Raw genomic sequence first — 23,168 nt, 5'->3', positions numbered from 1 at the left:
AATCAGGCATATGGTATCCTTCAAGATACTCACACTCACGTTCAAATGCCTGAATGACCTTGAACCTAGTACCTCTCAGCACAGATCCAACGTTACGTCCCAGGACGTTCACTCAGGTCAGTTAAACAGGCTAGAATCTCCCAGCCTTCTGCGGTCTTGCCAAATTTGGAAAAAAATATTTTGACGTCATCGCTCCAGCACTGTGGAATTCTATCGCACTTCACCTCAAGTCCCCTCCTATGGTTGACTTTAAAAAAAACCTGAAGACCGTCCTCTTCAACGTCCCTTAGTTTTGTGCTCTTGGATCTTGATTTTCTTACTCATATCCCACTGTCTGTCTTGTTTTTGTTTCATGTGCGCCGTGTGGCCTGTGGGCTATTTGGCGTTCTATCAAGAATTAAAATAAATAAAGAAATAACTCTGTCTCTCTATGTCCATTTTTCCTGCATCCTTTAAACATGCATCTATTATTCCTATCTTAAAAAAAACCTACAGCTAATCCCTTGATTGTCTCCAATTTCCGTCCTATTTATCTTTTACCCTATCTTTCTAAACTCTTAGAGCCTCTTGTTTATTCCTCAGATCTCGTCATTTGTCACTGATCTTTCTCATCTTCCTCGATTTCAGTCTGGTTTTCATCCCCTCCACTCTACTGAAACTGCCTTGATCTCTGTGCACAATTCCCTTCTCTCAGCTCGTTATTCCAAACACTTCTCTTTTCTTATTCTTCTTGATTTATCTGCTGCATTCAACACTGTGGATCACTCTTTGCTTCTGGCGTCGCTTTCTTCTTTTGGTCTTAAGGTTTCTTTTCCATCTTGGATTAACTCCTATTTGACTCATTGAGCTTTTTCTGTCTCATGAGCGGGTAAGACCTCTACGTCTCTCCCCCTTGATTGTGGGGTACCTCAAGGGTCAGTTCCAGGCCTCTTTCTTTTCTCATTATACACATCAAAGCTTACTGTTATTATCTCCTCTTTTTCTCTTTTACATCATTTCTATACGGATGATACTCAACTATTTCGATCCTTTTCTTCTTTCACTCCGGATATTCATCACACCTTGTCTCACTGCTATCAAATCTTGGATGTATTCTCATTTTCTCACCCTTAATGCAGGGAAGAAGGAGGTCCTGATCTTCCCTGCAAACACTCTTCCACCTCGTCTTCCACCTCCGTTCATATTCTTTCCACCCTCTAACTTCCCAATTTCTACTACAGCTCGTAATCTTGGTCTCCTCTTTGACTCAAATCTTTCTTTTTCTCATCATATTTCTCTCACCTCGTGTTACTGTCATTTCCATCTTCACAATATCCACAAAGCGTGTCCCTTCCTCACCTTCCAAGCATCTAAACTCTTAATTTCCTCACTGAACTTTTCCTGACTCATAAACTATTCCACTACTCCATTCGGTCTTCCAAGCTTCCGTCTTACCCCTCTAAAATCAGTGTTTAACTCTTCTATCCGTCTACTCTGTCTTCTTAACTATTGAAATTCTATTTCCTCTTCTCTCGCCACACTTGGATTGATGCCTTTCCACTCTCAAATTAAATTTCACTTCCTTTGTCTCATTTTCAAATCCCTCTGTGGACTTGTTCCTAGCTACCTTTGCTGTGCTCTTATCCTTCTATATTCCCTCTTGTTAGCTCTGGTCTTCTTCTATCTTTAGACTTGTGGTTCCTCATCCCCTATATGCCCAGTCTTGTTTCAGATAACTTGAGCATCTTGCTCCTCTCAACTGGAAAGCTCGCCCACTTTCTCTTAATTCTATTACTATCTACTCTCTTTTTCGTGCCTCTTTAAAAACTTACCTACTTCAACATCCCTGACTGATTGTTATCTGGATTTGATTGTTTGATTGCTTATCCATTTTTATTGTACCGTATTCTATTTTAAATGTTCAGCGCTTTGGCTTTAGACACTTTAAAAAACACAAATAAAATGAAAAAGTCCAAAGAAAGGTCCCAAGAGTCAAACAGTCAAAGAAAGTTCAGCCAGGCCTTCTCAGATTGAAAACTGATCATGTATAGGGCTTGTGACACTCAATTATCATAATTCCCATGCTACGTATTGGCCAGCTCTCTCCCTCTGCCTCCTCCCAATACACCCACTGCCTGCTAATTGGACAGGAGTTAGGGGGTGTGAATGATGGAGGCTGAGTGAGGAGAAAGATTCATCATCCCAAAATGACAAGTGGGTTTAACTTTTTCAGTGTCCTTAAAATCTAACAACATGGCGGTTACCCGACTTTTTCAGATAACTGCAAGCACATATATGTTTTTGAGTTCTATATTAAAAATACTAATCATCTCTCGGCATGCCCTTCCTGGGAGTAGCTGCTGTTTTTATAGATTTACTCCTGAGCCAAAATAGTCACAAATCTGCCCCTTCCTGATTCAAACCTTACTACCATTACGTATCTTCACACCAACGTTCTATTCCCTCAGAATTATGGGAAGGCCGGAATCATAATTGTCTTCATAACTTAAATTGTATATATCACACAGGATTCATATTTACATGGTACCAACAGGTTTTTCTCCCCTTTACCATGAGTCTGGGATGCACTGGGACATACCATTCTATTTTTATTAAATAAAAGGTATCCCAATATTAATAGTATGGCAAGGCATCACATGGATCCTTCAGTTTCACATAGCCCCCCCACCGATTCCTAAATTGCATTTCTCCATCGTCACCTGACCCGAAAATCTGCCTATGAGAAATCTGTTTTATACACAATATTTGATCATTAGTGGCTCTGAAGCCATTTCTTGAGGTCGAGTTAGCTCTGAAAATGTAATTTTTGTTGGCGACTAATGCACAGTTTTTGGGAATCTGGCCTGAAAGGTCAATTCTGCTAGCTGCATTATCTGCAACTCCCACAATTTTGATCTAATGCTCAGGTAATTCTTTGTGTGTATAACTGAACCAGGCCTGTTTTTCCTGGTGGACCTAGCCCACAGGTCTTGACGTCAAAGTTTCATGGGCACAGGCCTTTTCAGTTCAGTGGGAAAGACACCAGCTGCATTGACATCTCTGAAAATACAGCTTTAAATCGACAAGGCGTGCTTACATGTAACATTTTAGCATTATATCGGGGCATGTTGTTTGAATTACAATCTTTCGTGACAGACGGTTTGGACAGATATGAATTCACTTTAGGTATTATTCACACATAGGCAACAGTTACATAGAAAGATCCAACAAATAGGCCTTTTCCATTTGAATGTAGTTTATTTGTAAACAATAAGTGTTCTCCAAAATATGCCACTTTTTACATGTAAGGCACAATTCCATCTTGGCATTTTTCACATGCCTATCCTTTTCATGAATATTTTCCCATGTAAACTGCTGCAGTTCTGAATCTGTCCAAAGGTGCCTTTTCCCAGTTTACAGGAAGTCAGCATCTGCAGCACCACATCCTACAGTTTTAAGCTCTCAGGTAGATCCCCTTTCATTTGCGCACCGGTCCATTTCAGTGGAGCTGGCTAGGCCCATTTCTTTCCATTTCACTAGGTCTTATGTCGAAAATCACTGTTTTGTACTGGCTTTTTTATTTCAATGGAACTCCACATTAGCCAGCTTCACTCACAACAGCGCCTAGCATGGCCTCTCCATCTCCATCATTCTGGGGCTGTATTTTCACCCCACAGTCTCTAATGTATATTTTTATGTTTGAACAATATATTTGGGGAGATCATTTTAATTATTTCTTTTTGTAAATTAATACACATATGAATCTTCCAATAACCTATTTTGGAGTTCACTGCTTACAAAAAAAAAACAGAGTGACATAAATAAAACTAATGTCTATACATCAGCTAAAACTATTGACTTTGCCATTGCTTGTTTAGTATAGTTTCCTTATATAGTGAAACATTGGCTGTGCAGAACAATAACCCATTTTTTGAGTGAAAGCTGTTGTCCTTATGTCCAAGAAATATGAATAATCTGCACTGTTAATGAATGCTCAGTCTCCATAGCAGGCTTAAATGGGAGTTAAGGATGGGAAGAACTTTACAACAGTTGTAGCATATTTCATTTGCAAGATTCTGAGCACAAGCTTAATACATCATAATACATCATTGCACCTCTTTGGATATGTGTTGTAGGAACACAGAGAATGCACAACTCTGCATATGATGCCACAGGACGGCCATCCTTTAAACACTGTAAAGCTATCAGTAGATGGAGGGTGCCGCTTTTAGAAGCATAATGCACTGCTTCTAAAAATGAAAAAGGGGCAGATGGCTTATTGGTTTAATTGTCTACTAATCCAAGTGTTGCTACTTCGTCCACAATATGAGTGTTATTCTCCCTGTGAGCAATCTAACATAAGTATCTCAACCCACTGTATAGTGTGACATCTGGTGCTGCACTGTTCTATGCACAACACCTCATACTGACATGTTCCTATTGTGTGTTCTATCCCTCCTTCTCCGTTGTATTAAAGTGTGTAAAAAAAGATGTTTTTTCACAAAAGCGAAAGTATAATTATTTTCTCTGATAGGTAAATATTCTGCAGCCTCCGATCCACCTATTGCATACTGTTTCATTCCCCGATACAACATCCTCACAAGAGGTTTACCACCTCTCGTGCTGTATGCCCTGATCTGTCCATGCATTGACAGACAGCCTGCCGGCACACAAGACGGAATCACTGTAACCTTCCTCCTCTTAACACTATGTACATGCCCATGCACCTGCTGCTTTGCATATTTACTCATCAGTGTTGTCTTTCCTGTTGTTCTGAGCTACAAATAGTCGTCAGAGAAAAGATGGCTCTCGTCACTGTGGTTGCCTGTGTGTTGGCTGCCCTTCTTCAGACGCGTTCAGGAAATTCTGGTTTAAATAGAAAAGAGGACTGTGTTGTCTATTGCGTGCATATTCTTTTTTAACTTAATCCAGAATGCTTTACCTCTCCAGGACACAGTAGAGAGATTGTTGCGACTCAGACTCTGGATTCCTTATCTGCGACTCTTGGAAAAGGGCTAATAATAAAGTGCAACATGAATAGGGGATCTAACTATGACTCCACTCTCACCTTCACCGGAGTCCTAGCAGAAGATCATGCATTTTACGACTGTCGTGTTGTTAAACCGCTCATTTTCGGAGGCGGTACCACACTTACGATAAAACGTGAGTATATTTCATTGCCTTCCACGTACAATAACGATTCCTAGTTTCTTAACATTTAATTTTTCTGTAGTTATGTTTGTTAGATGTAATTTTTTCTATAACAGCTTAAATGCCACAGAGACAGTGATTTTGTTGTTCTTATTGACAAAAACCTCTACACAAGTTCTTCTACCATATTTATTTATTCATGTACAAAAATCACAAAAAAACATTTGCATTTTGTTATACCAGGTTTAGGATTAGTGATTGCATTATGCATTGTAAACAGTAGATTTTGTACAGATGGGCTTCAGGTAAATAAAACAACATCAGGGCACACTTGCAGTCAAGGAAACACTTGCACACTGTAGTTATATACAACTATGGGTATTTATCATATACACTAAATCAATACTAAAAATAATACTTGGCATTAGGTAGGTAATGGTTCACACATATATACACAGTAAGATATTTGCATTCATTACTTGGTTTTCAATAGTAGACCGTAGATGGAACACAGGTAAGCAGTCAGAGTAGCTTAAGGTTAGCAAATTGTATTAGTAAGTGTTGGGGGCTGCTCCGGTCCACCGGGCAGCCCCATGCTCGGGTCGGGTGGCACCCGACAGTATGCACACTTCGGCGGCTCCCATGCCGCGTACTCAGGGGTGGGGGTTCTGCCCACCCCGCTCCAGATCACCGGAGCTCCGCACACGTGGCCAGGTCCACCTGGCCACCGCGGCCCCGGCTCTGGGGGCACCCAGGCCGAGGACGCATCCCCAACCCGCCTCACATGGCTGGGGGACCCACAGGGACGGCGTTGCCCGGCAGGGGCACCGTCCTTAAGCTGGGCCCCGTCCGTGGGCCCAGAACCAACAGTGCAGCACCAGCCTGGTGCAACAGGAACGACGCTGGAGCCAGAATGGGTGTGACTGGCGAGCCGGAAGCGGCTCGCCTCTTTTTATATGTTGGTCGCGTGGCTACTGCCACGTGACCCATTACAACATCCTGGGAGCTCCCATGCTCCCAGGAGGGGTTCACATGCAACACCACTCCTTTTTTTAATAAACAACAAAACAAAACACACACCGCTAATTACCCACTACTACTCCTACAACCACTCTACTAATGCACCCTTTATTAACCTGGGTGAGTGGTTTCACTATTGCTGAATGCCGCCATTGTTGATCCCCCCTGGCACCATTTAAAGCATGGCCACACTATGCAGGATCACAGCTTCCCATCGCCACTTGAATGGGCCATTTTAAGCAAATCCAGGGTCTGCAGGATCCCAGTCTTCATGGGGGTGGCTACTGAGTACACATTAAGCAACTGCGGGTCTGCAGGAGACCACTCCGACATCATCCATGGGCAGCTATTCAGGACAGTTCAGTTCACAATTCAGGGCCGGCAAAGCTGCACCTGGGGAAACCCAAGGGCCACATCGGCCAAGTCCAGAGTCAGGGGGCAAGCCCGCAGCAGGGCACCAATGACGGACAAACAGGCCACCTTTCGCACCTCCCCCTTCACATGGGGGTTGCTGGCGTTATGTTTGGCCAGCATTACAGCTTTTCCATTCCCCGCCGTGGGCCCAGTTGTTTCACTGCAGCCACCTCGCTGCTCTTTGCCCGGGGTGGGGGAGGGGCCGGCGGCTCACTTCTTTGTTGCGGCAGAGGCGCATCTTCCTCCTCACAGCGGGGGCAGGGAGGTGGCACCGGTCTTATTTCATTTGCGGGCCCAGTTGGAGTTGGGCCCGCATCCGTTTTCCCATGCGGCGATGTGTGCCGCTCTTCATTGTTGCAGGGCAGAGACCACCGCGTGCGGCTCCAGACAGTAGGGGGGGGGCAGCTTCTCCTCATTGCTGCAGCCTTCCTGTGAGGCAGTATGACTTTGTGCCCCTTGACTTTCGGGTGTGGGTGGACCGCTCGCCCCTCCATTGCGGCCCCAGCCACTTCATGTCCTCTGGGAGGGGCACACCTCTCCTGCTCTCCTCCCCATCGCGGGCCGCAACCTGGGCTGTTCATATTGCCTGGGCCCACCGGGCAGGAGAGGGGCAGGCAGCTCACCTCACACTCTTCTTTTCTTTTTTTTTCACAGGCCCAGTTGGTGTTGGGCCCGCCTCCCATGGGGGCCGTGTCAGCTGTTTGGCGGCCTCCCCTTTTCTGGCGACATTCCCTGTCTCCGTGGGGCTGGCACCCACCGAGGCCAGCACGGCCACCGTGAGCTCTGCGCATATTGCGGGTGGGGGAGGGGCAGGCAACCCGCCCCTTCGTTGCAGGTCACCGCCGCCTTATGGTGGGGGAGGGACAGCACGTCCGCGCTGCAGCACAGCCACTAGCATGTTCCCTCACCTTTGGGGGAAAGGGCCGCAGATCCACTCTCCATGGAGGCCAACTCAGCCGGTGCACGGCCCCAGCACTCCCTCACCGCGGCGGCTGACGCCGCTCATCCTCCTTCACACGGGGAGGGCAGCCGTCCCCTTCCCGGGGCCACATCTCTTCATTCATGTGGCACAGCCGCCGACCCGTTCCGTCTCCCGCGGGGGACAGGGCGGGCAGCTTGCCACCCTCCGTCTTTGCCGGCCCAGTTGGAGATGGGCCCGCCTCACCATTTCTTGCTGGGGCGCGCAGGGCCCCTCTTCCTCCTACACGGTGGTGCAGCTGCCAACACATTCCCTCTCCCTCGGGGACAGGGCGGGCAGCTCGCCGTCCCCATCTTCATTGCAGGCCCAGTTGGTGATGGGCCCACCCTTGCACACGACCGTCGGGGCACGCAGGGCCGACTTCCTCGTCGCCATTGTTGGGGGCTGCTCCGGTCCACCGGGCAGCCCCATGCTCGGGTCGGGTGGCACCAGACAGTATGCACAATTCGGCGGATCCCATGCCGCGTACTTAGGGGTGGGGGTTCTGCCCACCCCGCTCCAGATCACCGGAGCTCCGCACACGTGGCCAGGTCCACCTGGCCACCGCGGCCCCGGCTCTGGGGGCACCCAGGCCGGGGTCACATCCCCAACCCGCCTCACATGGCTGGGGGACCCATAGGGACGGCGTTGCCCGGCAGGGGCACCGTCCTTAAGCTGGGCCCCGTCCGTGGGCCCAGCACCAACAGCGCAGCACCAGCCTGGTGCAACAGGAACGACGCTGGAGCCAGAATGGGAGTGACTGGCGAGCCGGAAGCGGCTCGCCTCTTTTATTATGTTGGTCACATGGCTACTGCCACGTGACCCATTACAACATCCTGGGATCTCCCATGCTCCCAGGAGGGGTTCACATGCAACAGTAAGTATCATGGTGTGTGAAGGGCTTGTGATTTTCATGCTATTTTTAGCTATATTTGCCACTCTCTTTACTTGTTTTCATTGTATTTGTGCACCCTTTACCTAAATGTCCTATTTGTATGCACAGTGACATTTCATTTTAAACCTCTTTGTTGGTTTTGGATTTATTTGTGTATTTACTTCAGCCTTCTGACGGGAGTACCTCTTCTCTGTTCACTATCTCCATGCATTCGCTCTGCGGGTCACCTGACTCCTTTATTCGGCATTCATGTAGGGGAAGCCATGACTGTGCAGCATTAGCAAGTATCAAGGTGTGTGAAGCATGTGTAATATTCACGCTTTTTTTAGATATATTTGCCAGTCCATCTGTTTTAACTTGTTTTAATTGTATTTGTGCATCCTTTCTCTAAATTTCTCTAAATCTCCTCTTTGTATGTATGGTGACATTTAATTTTAAATCTATCATTGTACCTATTCCCTGTTCATTAACCCCACGCCCTGACTCCTTTATTTATCATTTATGTCCCGGGAACCACGACTGTAAGCAATGCACATGCAATGCTTTTACGCGAGCAGTTTTACAACTGGTCCCACCGGCCATTATATTCCTCAGTGGCTTTTCTGAATTGATAATATTAGCTCTATTCCATTTTTCAAAAAAAGTACCAGGTGCCCCTCTCCAGAAAGAACATGGCATGATAGCATGTTCTGTGTTTTTTTCCCACTTTGAGAGTTCGTAGCCATCGCCTTTTGCTCACTGTTCCTTTCACAGATTGGAAATATCCATTTGTATGTCAATCTTTGTCCTGCCTACATGGGCAGCTATGGCAATTCCCTTCCGCACAAGAGTACCAACAGCACCCCATACACGTGTTTCATTCTTGTTGGGCCTCATCAGTCAGGTGGAGCTGTGCCTCTCTGAGCACAGTGAGAAGGTAGTCTACATCTGGGTTCCCCCAGGTAATTCAGGGTGACCAACCCCAAGTTCCTTGCAAGACATTTTTCAAAAAAGGTAGCAGGCGCCCGTCTCCAGAAAGAACATGACATGAAGAACTGTTCTGTGGTTTTTTCACACTTTCAGAGTTCACAGCCATCTCTTTTTGGCCACTCTACCTTTCACAGAATGGAAATTTCGCCATTTGCATATCAGACTTTGTCCCACCCACATGGGCAATCCAGCACAGAAATGCTATGGCAATTCCCTTCTAAACAAGAGTACCAACAGCAACTCCATACATGTGTTTCAGCCTTGTTGGGCCTCATCAATGAGGTGGAGCTGTGCCTCTCTGAGCACAGTGATCAGGGAGTTCACGTCTGGGTCCCAGGTAACTCAGGGTGACAAACCACAAGTTCCTTGCAAAACATTTTTTTAAAAAAGGTAGCAGGCGCCCCTCTCCAGAAAGAACATGGAATTATAACCTGTTCTGTTTTCTGAGAGAGGCACAGCTCCACCTCACTAATGAGGCCCAACAAGGCTGAAACACGTGTATTGGGTTGCTGTTGGTACTCTTGTTCCTGGGGAGTTTTTTTGGGGGGGCCAAGAAAGGTCAGCTCAATGATGTTCCAACACAGCGTGGGCTGGACTTGTAAAAATATCTTTCCTGAATAGGCATGCTAGGCACACGTGCAAAGCATAAACTTGTAGGACAGCTGTAGCAAGGTAGAAAATACATAACAGTATATCCAGAACAGGACAAGATCAAAGACAGACCTTTCTCTACAAATGCCTAATTAAAGCAAAAGCTACTCACTTTAGCATTTGGAAGGATGCTGAGTAGACACGTTTCAACACGAAGCATGAAGGGCCTCTTTTTCTAAAGTTGTTTCTCACTTGTTTCCCAGTGCTGTGACTCTGCTTTATATCGCCCCTTAACTAGACCCTCATGATGCTGGCAGTCAGGCGGCCGGAATATTTGTTCCTATGCCTCTCTGAAACAGCACAAACCTTTTCATTCATTCATAATAGCTTCTTCACCTCTGGCCAGCGGACTGTAGTCCTTTTATTTCAAGACAGATTTCATCCATTCATTTTCTAAACCTTAACTGGTCAGAGACACATCTCATCTGGGACCAGTAACCAAGGCAGATTCTAGAGGCGGGGAAGCGGGCATCCACCTGTGGAGCGGAGGTGGAAGTCTCACTGATTTAGATGCAAATCAGTCCTCTACTGATGTTTTTACTTAATTTACATCCTAATGGGGCAGCTGCAGACCGCTAAAGCCTGTTTTGGCCAGTATATTTCAATGGCTCCCCATGGCTCCTCCCACACCCAGCACATGCTTTGTTTAGCAACAGCCTACACATTAGCTGATTTTTGAGATTCTATATAGCACCTTGACTTAGACTGCCTGGGTCAAGGTGTGGCTATTAGTCCCCCACAGCTGTGTTGGGGTGCTTGGGTCAGGGCAGAAGGATGGATCAGGAGTTGGCAAAAAGGGGCTGATAACAGGACTCAAAGAAAAGAAAGCAAAGTGAGAACGGGAGGAGACAAGAGGGTTAGTGAGAGAAAGGGGAGGAGATGAGACTGACAGGATGAGGTTTGAGAAAAGCAAAAGCAAAGAACAAGAGAGAAGCAAGGTGACCGGGAATGTGAGGGAAAGAAAGAGAGCGGGTGAAAATGTGACACAAAAAAAGCAAAAGAAATGGGAGTGAATTGAAGAGAAAACATGGGGAGAAAAAGCACAGGAAAGCAGCAGAATTGCAAGAAAGTGGTTAGAAGTGGACCAGGCAAGAGCAGGCAGAAGATAGAGAGTGAGAGATGAGGGGGTGACATCTGTCCAGCAAAAAAGGCATGTGGAGTTCTAAATGAAACCAAAAAAGTAAATGGAGTGTGTGGTATGATAGATGAAACAGACAAAATACTGGCAGACGTGAGCGTGTCTTTTGAATTTTTTTATTTGAAGGAGTCTGCGAGCACCCGATGGGGCTCGTGGATGGCCCGAGCATGGTGCAGGCACTGGCCCGAGAGGGTGGTGAGACAAGAGCACAAAGTGGGGCTTGGGCAGGCCGGAGTTGGACCTGGCTCGCCCTCCTCTGAGATGTCTGGAGGACGTGGCGGAATGTATGAGTAACCATTAGCTCAAGTTGAATGGCAACAGAACTGAAGTGCTTGTGGTGGACCACACTGGTGCAGTGTGTCAGCAGGGCTATTTTCTCTTACAAATGCTCTGCAGGGCCTTTCTTTTTATCCCAGTGCAAACCGCGCCCTGGTGGTCTGGGCTTTGGTTACATCTTCTATTAATTAGTACAATTCTTTGTTTCTGACCCAGCATGCCTACTTATTTTGATATCTACAAGTTATTCAAAGTTCATCAGCACAAGTGGCTACTTCTATGCCATATCTTGCATGTGCTGCAGAAACTACTTTGGCTTCATATAGCCCAGCACATTTAATTTAATGCATTATGCTTAGTGCATCGTGCCTTCTATGGGTGCAGTGCTGAGTACCTCCAGATGAAATTTCTTCCATATGTTCCTGGGCAATCACTGTAATCGGCGGACGCCTGCCTTGTTCCCATTCCTAGGTTAAATTTAGCTGGATTGATTGACGTTCTTTCTCTGTTGCAGCTGCTCTTTTGTGGAATTTTCTTCCGTGTGCACTTAGGGCTACTGCTAATCATCTCTCTTTCCATCAGCTGCTATAAACATATCGTTTTAGTTTGTCTTTTCCAATGTTTTACTGAGTAGTGCTAAGATGCCTCTTTTGATGAATGTTGCACTTTACAAATACTGGTAACATAACAAATCATATCTACCAACATTTGATGCAATAGCAGATCAATTCTCGGATAACCCGTAAGCAGCTTATACTTAGGAAGTCCAACTCTATTGTAGAGGAGGAACCAAGTACCCCCACCTCAGCCACTTCGCCTATATTGCCTATTTGGTGGAAAACAAAGTATGTGACATACACAGCACAATTGAATCAACAAAGGTCAGAGTATGAAAACCGTGCAGTATCATTGGGGATACCAATACCTCAGCGAATCCTAGAAGCAAGATTCCCATTGAGGAAACCATATCTGCATTTAAAGGAGATTCCTGAAGAAGCAGAGCAAATAAACGGTAAAGGCGAATGGTGACATCACACTGAGTTAAGTTGACGTATATAGAGGATGCAGAGATATAAGAGAATGAAGATATTCCAAAAGGCATCAAGAAAGTTTCATGGATAAGTGACATCTTGGGATCAAGGTGGAGAAACGTATGCCATAGAACTGATGAAGATATCAAGTTATTTTACACATGTACAGATGCAAGAAATGCAAACAGACAAAGTAATCATGAGGCTTGCTTTATAGTGAATAGATTGCGGCAAGCGCCAATAAATACATATATGCAAGATGATCAAGTGAAGAATTAATGTTTCAACTGTGCTTTATAGCAGTGCTGGACCTTAACAAGAAGGCCTCATTTCAGTGCGTCGCAGTTAAAAAGCAACTTGAATTAATAAAGTGAATCTCAGAAGGCTAGGCTGGATGAGCCAAAGAAGCCATATTCTTATCAAACCGGAGCAAAATGACTTTAGATACAAATCGTGTGAAAGAACAGAACTCCTGTTGAGAAGGCATGAAAAAAATAACAAAGACGTCAGAAGTCTATTAGAAAATAGTATTTTAAAAGCACGAAAGGCTCGATTTCATGGTCTCAAGTCACATGGAAGGATGAAGTTGGATGAGCGAGACGGTCACACCTACGCATGAGGGCAGACCGTGCCTTCACTCCCTGAATTTCTCTGAGCTAAGAACACTCTCAAGGCCGAGCTTCAAAGCCTATTTGACAGTAGACCACTGAAGTGATGATGATCAGTATGCTAATTGGTGGGAAGCAATGGTTAAGGCAAGCTCACCAGCACCTGGACAGCCAGACTGCATGCTGCTAGACGTAGATGGAAAAGTGTTGACGGAGGTAAGAAGCCAACCAATTGTAGAGGACCGCTTAATTAAGGGTCCTATAGTTTGTGTAACCAGTGGGATGTCATACATTTAGTGACGTTCATAGTGGTCATTTTTAGGGGAGGCCTTAGTTGCCCCACCTGATGTTGAGTAGCCAATTACATTCACCCATTGTCCCATACTAATATAGATCATATACCTGGATGATTCACTGAAAACCTATCATCTTCCTTAGTAGGTTTTTGTAGTTTCCCATGTAGGATGACGTTAGTGGTACGCAGGTTACCGTTATTGATGACAAACTTTCTGTATGAGTCAGTTTTTTATTAAATGCTTTGAGTAAGAGGATCGAACGAGTCTGTTTATGTTCGTTATGCTCCCTGTTTTAGAAAATTGATATTAAAACATATGCACACACTTCCTGGATTACCGACGGATGGAGCCACAGAGAACTTCTCCTCGATAAACTACTCAGCTTAGAGCAAGGACTTTTAAACAGGCGGCTCTCAGACCACCAGATCTTGCTTCCAGCATCCATATCACCTAACCTATGTCTGCTTTGATAAAGACTTCGGTCGAAATGCGCATCGGCTCTGTGTTTCACCCATAAAGCTACCTTTGCCAGCTATTGTCACGTGTTACTCAGTACATAATAAACATGTACTTAAACAAAAATGTTTTGACTGATGTGCATACATTCCTCAACCAAGCACGCTCAATTAATGTTCAGATAAACGCACAGGAAGTAGACATCCACAAACTGCCAGCGCCCATTGCTAACAAGGTCTGTCAACCCTCCCAGTACACAAACTTCTGAGAACCTTGGAGTTGGTTCTGACAAACCGTGTGCCAGGCGGCAGGCAATATCACATTCCTGGACTATAACAGTGCGCAGGGGACCGCTGATTCCCAACCCTTACTCCAAGCCTTCTGAAAATTGATATTAAAACAGTTATCCTTTTACCAAACTACCTGATATGATATGATATGATATTTTATTTGTATCGCCCTCATACACAAGTGTTTCAGAGCACAACAAGGCAAGGGAGGGGAACAGGGGAGAACAAAACAATGATTTTACTAGGCCCAGTGACATTGAGATTGTGCAAGTGCATAGGAAAGGGAAAGGGGAAAAGTGCGTGGAAGGGGGAGAGTGGAAAGTGCAGAGCAGAGGATAAACAAATAAAATATAAATGGAGCAAAAAACAGGGGTAGTGCAGCCAGTAAGTGGCAAGTGCTGTGTTTACTGCAGCAGAACTGGGTAAGTCTGATAAGTACATAAAAATAAGAACATGGGGGGATGGGGACTGTATTGGTACAGATGCAGTCCCCAATGCAAGGGGTGGCCGGGAGGCAGTGCAGAAGAGTGACAGGGTGAGCAGGTTACTGGGCCAAGGGGGTGGAGGGTGGCCAGATGCACATTGCCAAGAGAGAGCAGATCAGCAAGGGAGAGGGGGAGCAAAGGCAGATGCAAAGAGGAAGGTTCTGAGGTGCTTCTGGAACCGGAGATGGTTCTCCTCAAGTTTTAGCGTGGCAAGGAGGCTGTTCCAGAGGGAGTCCCCGGCCAAAGACAGCGATCTACCCCCCAACTCATTTCTTTGAGAAACGACTGACCCTGATGGAGTTAGAGGTAGTGAAGTGAAAGCTCGAGAGGGGAGGTATTTGCTGAGGGATAGCTGAAGGTATTTTGGACCCAGACCCCAGAAAGCCTTGTGGACAATGTAGAGGTTTTTAAATGTAATCCTTGCATCCACTGGGAGCTAATGGAGAGATTTCAGAGCTGGAGATATACGATCCCAGGGCTTGAGGCCAATGACATGTCTTGCAGTCCTGTTCTGGATTAGTTGCTGAGGGCGAAGAATAGAGGCAAGTAGATTTATAAAGAGGCTGTTTCAATAGTCCAACCTAGAGAGAACTAGATCTTGGGAGACAGTGAGCTACTGGGGGAAGAAGAGGAAAGGAAGAGTGCCTCTGAGGAGGTGCAATAGGAAGTTTGACTTTTTAGAGACCTCATAGATGTGGGCGGAGAAGGAAAGTGTGGAGTCAAAGATGACCCTGAGGTTCTTAGCCTCATAGGTGGGGATAGGAGGAGGGCCAAGCGAGGCCAGCCAGAGAGAGAGGGGATAGGATTCAGAAGGGTTGCCGATAAAGAGGATCTCTGTCTTGCTGACCTTCAGACAAAGATCATTGGCAGCATACCAATCTTGAATGGCAGTTAGGCAATCAGCAATGAGGGAGGGAGAGGAGGTGGCCGAGGGCGGCCTGAAAATGAGTTGAGTGTCATCAGCGTAGCACTGGAAATTTGAGCATGGATTGGCAATGCACTGGGCTAGAGTTGCCAGGTATTGGTTGAAAAGCCATGGCGAGAGGATAGACCCCTGGGGAACACCACAGGTAGAGAGGAAGATAGAGGATAGGACGGACCCCAGTTGAATCTGGGAGGGTCGATCAGAGAGGAAGTCAGGCCAGAGCCTGATCAGTGATACCCAGGTTCTCCTGGAGACGGTTGAGCAGGATGGTATGGTTGACTGTGCCGAAGGCAGAAGAGAGATGGAGTAGGATGAGGACAGATGAAATGTTAGAGTCAAGGTTGGAGAGCAGATCTTCATGGATGTTTAGGAGAGCAGTTTCCGTGCTTCTGGCTGCTCTGAAACCAGACAAGTGGTCATGGTGACAGCCAACGGAATCAGAATGAAGGTTAAGCTGAGAGATGGCCAGATTTTCCAGGAGTTTGCCCAGAAAGGGAGTAATGGAGATTGGGCGATAGTTAGCCGGACAGGAAGGATCAGCTGTGGGTTTTTTGAGAAGAGGATGCACAAGGGAATGTTTCAGAGGGGAGATGAAGGATCCTGAAGCAAAGGAATGGTTGCATAAATCAGCAAGGGCCGGAGCGAGGGTGTCAATGTGGTCCTTTATGTTTTAGAGGAACAGGGATGAACTTGTTTTGACGAGACTTTCATAGATCGGACTTGTCTAGCGACCTCATCAGGGGAGAAGAGAGGAAAGGAAGAGAAGTGGGGGGTGGTCAATAGTGCTGCTAATAGTGGCTAGTCCGCGGGCGCGCAAACCTTCACCCCGTAAATTGTGGCATGGCGCTAATAGCACACCATCACAAGCCATGCGGACATGCTAATAGCGGCATGGTAAAGCCCCAAAACCCCTTACCGGCAAGGCGCTAATACCGGCATTGCGAACCACCTGTTAAGAGAACTGAGCATTGTTCCCACCTGCCACAGTTAGACACAATCAGCACAGGTGGCGGCAATGGAGACTGTGGCAGCACAAAAGGAGCACACCACACCCCTTCACACACCCCTTCCCACACCAAGATGGTTCCAATACTAGCAGCATTACATGGGCTGGAGGACATGATTGCAGTGCAGCAGCAACAACAACAGGCAGCACAGAGGAGACGCAGGAGGAGGAGGAGGAGGAGGGCAAGACAGGCGCAGCAAGCACCACCAGGGCACCTAGTAATACCACAGAGGCAGCCACCAATCCCCAGGATCAGACCCTGTCCATTTAACCTAACCCCTGAGCAGATACACACCCTGTACCGTCTGCACCGGGATACCATCACCAGCATCGTGGACATGATACATGACGACATTGTGAGTCTCATAGACATCAGAACTGCCATCCCCCCTCTACTGAAGGTGGTGACTATGCTCCACTTCCTGGCCACAGGCACCTACCAGCATACAGTAGGGCAGATGCATGGAATCTCACAACCAGTATTCTCACGCACGCTGAACCAGGTTCTCAATGCCCTCCTGAAGCACGCACGTGAACACATATCCCTGCCACGGACTGCCCAGGAGATCTCAAACACCAAAGTTGGCTTCTATTCACTGGCAGGCATCCCAAGTTGCATCGGGGCCATCGACTGTACCCATGTGGAATTGGTGGTCCCACATCACAATGAAGTAGTCTACCGAAACAGAAAGCAATTCCACTCTATCAATGTCCAAATGGTATGTGACGCAAACAAGATAATTACACATTGTTGTGCCCGATATCCCGGATTAACCCATGATTCAATGGTCCTGCGGAACTCAACGATACCACGCTACATGGAGCGACAAGCCGGACAACGTTCGTGGCTACTTGGTGAGTAGCAGGGCAAGCACATGGCAGTGTGATTGTGGGGGGGGGAGATACATACTCCAACTGGTTATGATTAGGGGGGAGAGATACATACTCCAACTGGTTGTGATTGGGAGGGGAGATATACATACTCCAACTGGTTGTGATTGGGGGGGCAGATACATACTCCAACTGGCTGTGATGGGGGGGGAGCGATACATACTCCAACTGGGTGTGATTGGGGGGGAGATACATACTCCAACTGGTTGTGATTGGGGGGGAGAGATACATACTCCAACTGGTTGTGATTGGGGGGGAGGAGAGATACATACTCCAACTGGGTGTGATTGTGGGGGGGAGAGATACATACTCCAACTGGTTGTGATTGGGTGGGGGGAGAGATACATATTCCAACTGGGTGTTGACTGTCATCCGTAGGAGAAATGGACATACAGATGTACGCCAATGTCCATCAGGGAAGGCCACAATGTACTTTAGAAAAACCCACATGTAATTTGAAGCTTCACAACATTGAGAACAATCCAGGTTGCCAGATATGACACATCCATTCACATCCACATTGCACATCATGCCACACCACATATTACACAAATCAGCAACATGGCTTCAAAATAGTAATACAGAATTAGCGCAGCACAACATCAATACAGCAATGTTCCCTTGAATGCATGAAAAGGGATCACCCCTAGTCATAGCACTGAACCACACACCTATAGCACCACTGAAGTGATGCTTCACAGCATGGCAACATCGGTGTTAGAATGGCAGTACATGTCATGATGCCTACCTCCAAGGAGCCAGGTCCGATCCAGCGACCCCAGAGGCAGGCATCATTTCCCCCAGGGGAGTGCCAAGGGCCCAAGCTAGGGCCCTTTGGACGCAGTCCTGGCGCCTTAGGCGCCAGGCTCATGTTGGACCTCTGTCCTGGCGCCGTAGGCGCCAGGCTCATAAAGCTAGACATGTGTTCAAGTGTTTTAATGTGCACTTACCTGATGCAGACCATGCTGCCACATCCAGGCACTCTTGAGGCCTGAATGGAACTACTTTACCTGTGGGACTACTTTCCACCCGGGTGTGGTCGGGGAAGGATACATACCTGATCGGAGGAAGGATACACACTTGGGACTTCTACCAAAGCTATTTAAACCACACCCGATCAGCAACTCACGCTTCGCGTTGTTCTGCTCCTCGCAGCTGGACGCTCACCGTGTCAGCTCCTGCATCTGGACTTCAGCCACGCCTGTCAGCATCCTGGGTCACCTGCAAAGGGAGACAAGAGACCTTACCAGCTAAATCTGCACCACGGAGACATCACCGAGATCCTGAAAGGGAAGACATTATTTTTAAAAGCATTTCCTTACGATCGCTGCAACACTGCATTTCACTCACCTTTCCTGGGTTCCTCCATCTTCAGCAGCGATCATCTGGATACACAGCCACTTCCCAGAGCCTAGAGAAAAATACAAGAATAAGAGGTGAGAGAAGGAAGGGAATAAGACTTACCTGTTGGGTCTTTCCCATTTCATTTTGGGTTTTGCCGCTTCCAGGCATTTTCCAGACCCCGGCCCCTATGGGGAAAAAAGACAAAGACATTGAATGAGCGTATGCAAAGTCGGTTCCCGAGCGCTCATCCAGAACTAACCTGCCATTTACTGGAACTGGAACTGCACGTTTCACTTCGGGTCGGTGCCATATCTCCGGCATTCCGAACCCCGGCCCCTACGGGGAAAAAAGACATAAGCATTAGCGCTTGCTGCAAAAAGACAATGAACATTATTATTAAGCTTGGACTTTTGAACTTGCAACAGAACTTTTACAGAGCCTTACCTGAATAGTCAAGCTTACCTGAACTCCCATCAATTCTCAATCCAGTGAAGTAACTGGGTTTCAACGCACCCCTGCATCAGAAGCAGGATGGAGAGCTCATCCTACCTGACCCTAAGGTGAGACTTCACGGGGAATCGTGGAAGGGTATCGTGGAGGGTTGGAAGAGAGTGGGAGGCTTGAGCATAACTCAGTCAGTAGGTAATACTCCCTTTTCACGCACAGGGGAATATTCCTGCAAGCCGGAGAAGCCAGAGTAGAGGGCCCATCCTGTCCATCTTCAGAGTCCTGCGCTTCACCATTGAAGAAGCATCAGCGCTCAAAGCCAGACCTGCGCCTCCGTGGGAATCAGGTGAGCGTTACAGAATGCGAAGCCTACCCACAATTTCCCACCCGGGCGCTATGGAGACTTCCGAGACTGACCAGCTGGCCCAGCTTTTGGGGGAATTACGGGCAGAGGTGCACTCAGCCCGCCAGGAGACTAACGCTCTCAAAAGAGGACTGATTTTATCAAAGGAAAGAACAGATGACCTAGCCAAAAGGTTATTACAGGCCCAGGCAGGGCACACTCCTTTATCTAATTCCGGAGACATTTCCACATCAATGGGTTTGAGTAACCCGGTACAAATTAATCTACCTGGACACATGCCTTTGGCCCCGCCTGAACGTTTTGCGGGGGATCCCAAGAAATATGCCATCTTTATGAACCAATGTCATTTACACTTTCTATGCAGACCCGGAGCCTTCCCTAATGACCAGACCAAGGTAGCCTTTATACTATCTTACCTCAGTGGCAGTGCTGCCGACTGGTCTATTCCATTGGTAAATCAGGATGATCCCATTCTCCAGAATTTTCAGGGCTTCCAGGCCAGCATGGAAAGATTGTTCGCTCGACACTCTCAAGGACAGGCCCTTGATAACGAACTGCTATCCTTACGACAAGGTAATCAGGATCTTCTGTCCTACATAGCCACCTTTAACAGACTGGTTGTGGAAACTGGATGGCCAGAAAGCAAAAAGATCACATTGTTTCATCGAGGCCTGCGCGGAGAGCTTAAGGATGTTCTAGCTCAGATAGTAAACCCACCCCCGGTCTGCGCAGACTACATTGACCTGGTGGTTCAACTTGATCACAGACTTCAAAATAGAAAAGCAGATCGGTTCAAGTATGAAAACCGAGCACCGATCAAAACCCACGCTAACTCCAAGAGTACCGACGTATCTGAACCTATGCAAATCGGTGGTGTTAAAGGACCATTAATGCAGAAAGAACGAGAGAGAAGGCGGCAAATGCAACTTTGTCTGTATTGCGGGACTTCCGGTCACTTTCTTCAAAATTGTCCAGTTAAACCACTTAAGAAGGTGGTTGGAGCTACTGATAACGAATTAGTGACACCTGATTCGGGAAACGACCTAGCCCGGCAAGCGTAGGGGTCCGCTTGCCGAGCTTGAAAACTAACTCTTTGACCTCGCATTTTGTCATGCCAATGGTGCTCGTGGACCCAAAACAGCTTCAGCAGTTGCATGCTATAAAAGCATACATCGACAGTGGAGCTATTGGAAATTACATAGATCGTGAATTGGCTTCCAGGATTAAGCTTCCTCTCTGCCCGAAAGTAATCCAAGATGTCATTACTACAGTAGATGGAACCGAAAAAGCCTCAGGGCCTGTAACGCATTCCACTGTTGAAGTGACACTGGTGGGTCAGGATGGACATCGGGAAGCAATCGTGTTTGATGTGATCAAGGCCCCACAATTTCAAGTAATTCTTGGAATTCCTTGGTTAGAAACACATAATCCCAGAATTAACTGGCGAGCAAAGAAGATAAGTTTTCCTGATTGTGAACCAACTTGTTATCCAAGAAATCCAGCTATGGGTCTAGCCTCAGCAACTTCCACTCCTGTACAGCTACCGTCAGAATACCAAGAATTCCAAGACGTTTTTCAGAAAGAACAGGCTAACACGTTACCTCCCCATCGGTCTTATGATTGCCAAATCGATCTGGTACCCAAAGCTCAACTTACTTGTAGTAGGATTTATGCTCTTACGGAACCTGAGAACCTGCATTTGCGTCAGTATTTAGATCAGTACCTAGCCAATGGTTTTATTCGTCCGTCCAAGTCTCCTGTCTCTTCAGCTCTGTTCTTCGTGCCAAAAAAAGAAGGCGACCTTAGAACGTGTATAGACTATCGTGCCCTAAATCAAATAACGATTAAGAATCGTTATCCTCTGCCCTTGATCCCTGAGCTTATCAACCATATTCATATGGTCGATTCAGACAATATTATCATATTCGTAATCACGTGCAATGTTAGTAACTCTTCTTCCCAACAAATCCACTTACAGTGTAAAATAATGTCCTCTCCTAGTACAATTATTTTGCCATTAACACACATACCTACACATTTTCTTCTTTTGCAATTGCAGTGAGAAACAGCCTCATGAAAGACAGAAAAGTGTCTACTAGACGATAAAGCCCAGAAGATAACTTCTCTTCACATCTAACTAAGTAAGTGCAGTAGTGTAGTAGTATTCTTCCTGTTACTCATACAGTGCAATGTTGTTGTATAGTAGCCTACACAATTCTATCCAATCATACATCATTTGCTTCACTCTTACTCATTGCAACTCAGCAGGTGCACTATTTGTATTGTCATCTGAACACCAGTTTCGTAACACCAACTAGTATTGTGAAAACATTGTAATATCCTTACTTATTCATACACAGTACACTCTCATACACACTGAAGCAAACCTTTCACACATCAACACACACAGCTACAAGTACAACCTTCCCAACCAGAACTAACAGCCCATTGCACAATCACGCACCCCTCTATTTATGCTTGCCCTGATATTCAGACACTGATGCACAGTGCATGCAAATACATTGCACAACTTTGAAACCCACACTTTCCTTTTTCCTCCAAAAGACATAAGAGAATGGCTACCAAAAAGCAACTCCATAGAAAACAAATACAAAAATAGAGCAGATAAAACTAAAAGGATGCAAAATAGTCATCCACCTCTAGCAGAGTTTGTAGCAAATGTTCAAACAAAAGAGCTAATACAGTCACTGAACAAAACTGAACCAGCTAGCAGGAAAAAAAAGGTATGGCCCCTCTTCCAAAATGTAAAAATAAAAAGAAATGTATTTAGAAGAATACAGCTACCAGTAGCGCTAGCACTGTATCTACCAATGTTAACGTAGCCACAGTTAAGCATTTCTAAAAAATACATTTTACAAAAAATTTTCCACCGTAGAGTCCTTCAGAATCTTATAAAAACAGCAGAGAAATCACGCTCAGCCCTTAAAACGTACCACAGAAAACTAATCCTGGACGCTCTCATTGACAGTGCAATGCTCTAAAAAGAATACAAAAATGCAAACGCATCCAAAGGAATCCAGGACAATGCGCCTTTTAAAATTTTGAAAAATTGTATATTTATTTTTGTTCATTATTTATTATTTTTTTGTTTATTATTTATTATGTTTTGTCATCATCTATGATCATAAATTGCCCCTTATGATGACATAATCATAAGGGCCATTTATGATGACATAATCATAAGGGGCAATTTATGATCATAGATGATGACAAAAAATAATAAATAATAAACAGAAATAAATATACAATTTTTCAAAATTTTAAAAGGCGCATTGTCCTGGATTCCTTTGGATGCGTTTGCATTTTTGTATTCCTATTTATGACGGGTTTCCTTCGGCTTACCGTCAATCCAGTGACCTGCGACGAAACGTGATAAATATGTGGAAATAAGGGGTTATTCATGTCTCCCTATCTTCTCCATGTTGACTTGGCTCTAATCATTTTTTCCAATTCTATGTAGAAAGAGTCACCCAATAGACCAGCCGTAACACTAACCCTTACACTTTTTCTTCATACGCTCCTCAAAAGAAAATTGTTTATATTAATTATAAAC

General features: G+C 46.0%; 1 protein-coding gene across 1 annotated transcript in view; it reads left to right on the top strand.

Annotated features, from left to right (window-relative positions):
- The window catches only part of LOC138516801 (uncharacterized), a 98,639-nt gene that overhangs the window by 44,620 nt on the left and 30,851 nt on the right, over positions 1-23,168 (top strand). Inside the window, exon 5 of the mRNA XM_069632209.1 lies at positions 4,930-5,142. Coding sequence (XP_069488310.1) covers positions 4,930-5,142 — 213 coding nt within the window. The remainder of the gene's footprint in view (positions 1-4,929; positions 5,143-23,168) is intronic.

Source organism: Ambystoma mexicanum, chromosome 6q, assembly GCF_040938575.1.
Source record: "Ambystoma mexicanum isolate Mex_15411 chromosome 6q, UKY_AmexF1_1, whole genome shotgun sequence".
Classification (NCBI taxonomy): Eukaryota; Metazoa; Chordata; class Amphibia; order Caudata; family Ambystomatidae; genus Ambystoma; species Ambystoma mexicanum.
This window is presented reverse-complemented; position numbering and strand designations above follow the sequence as displayed.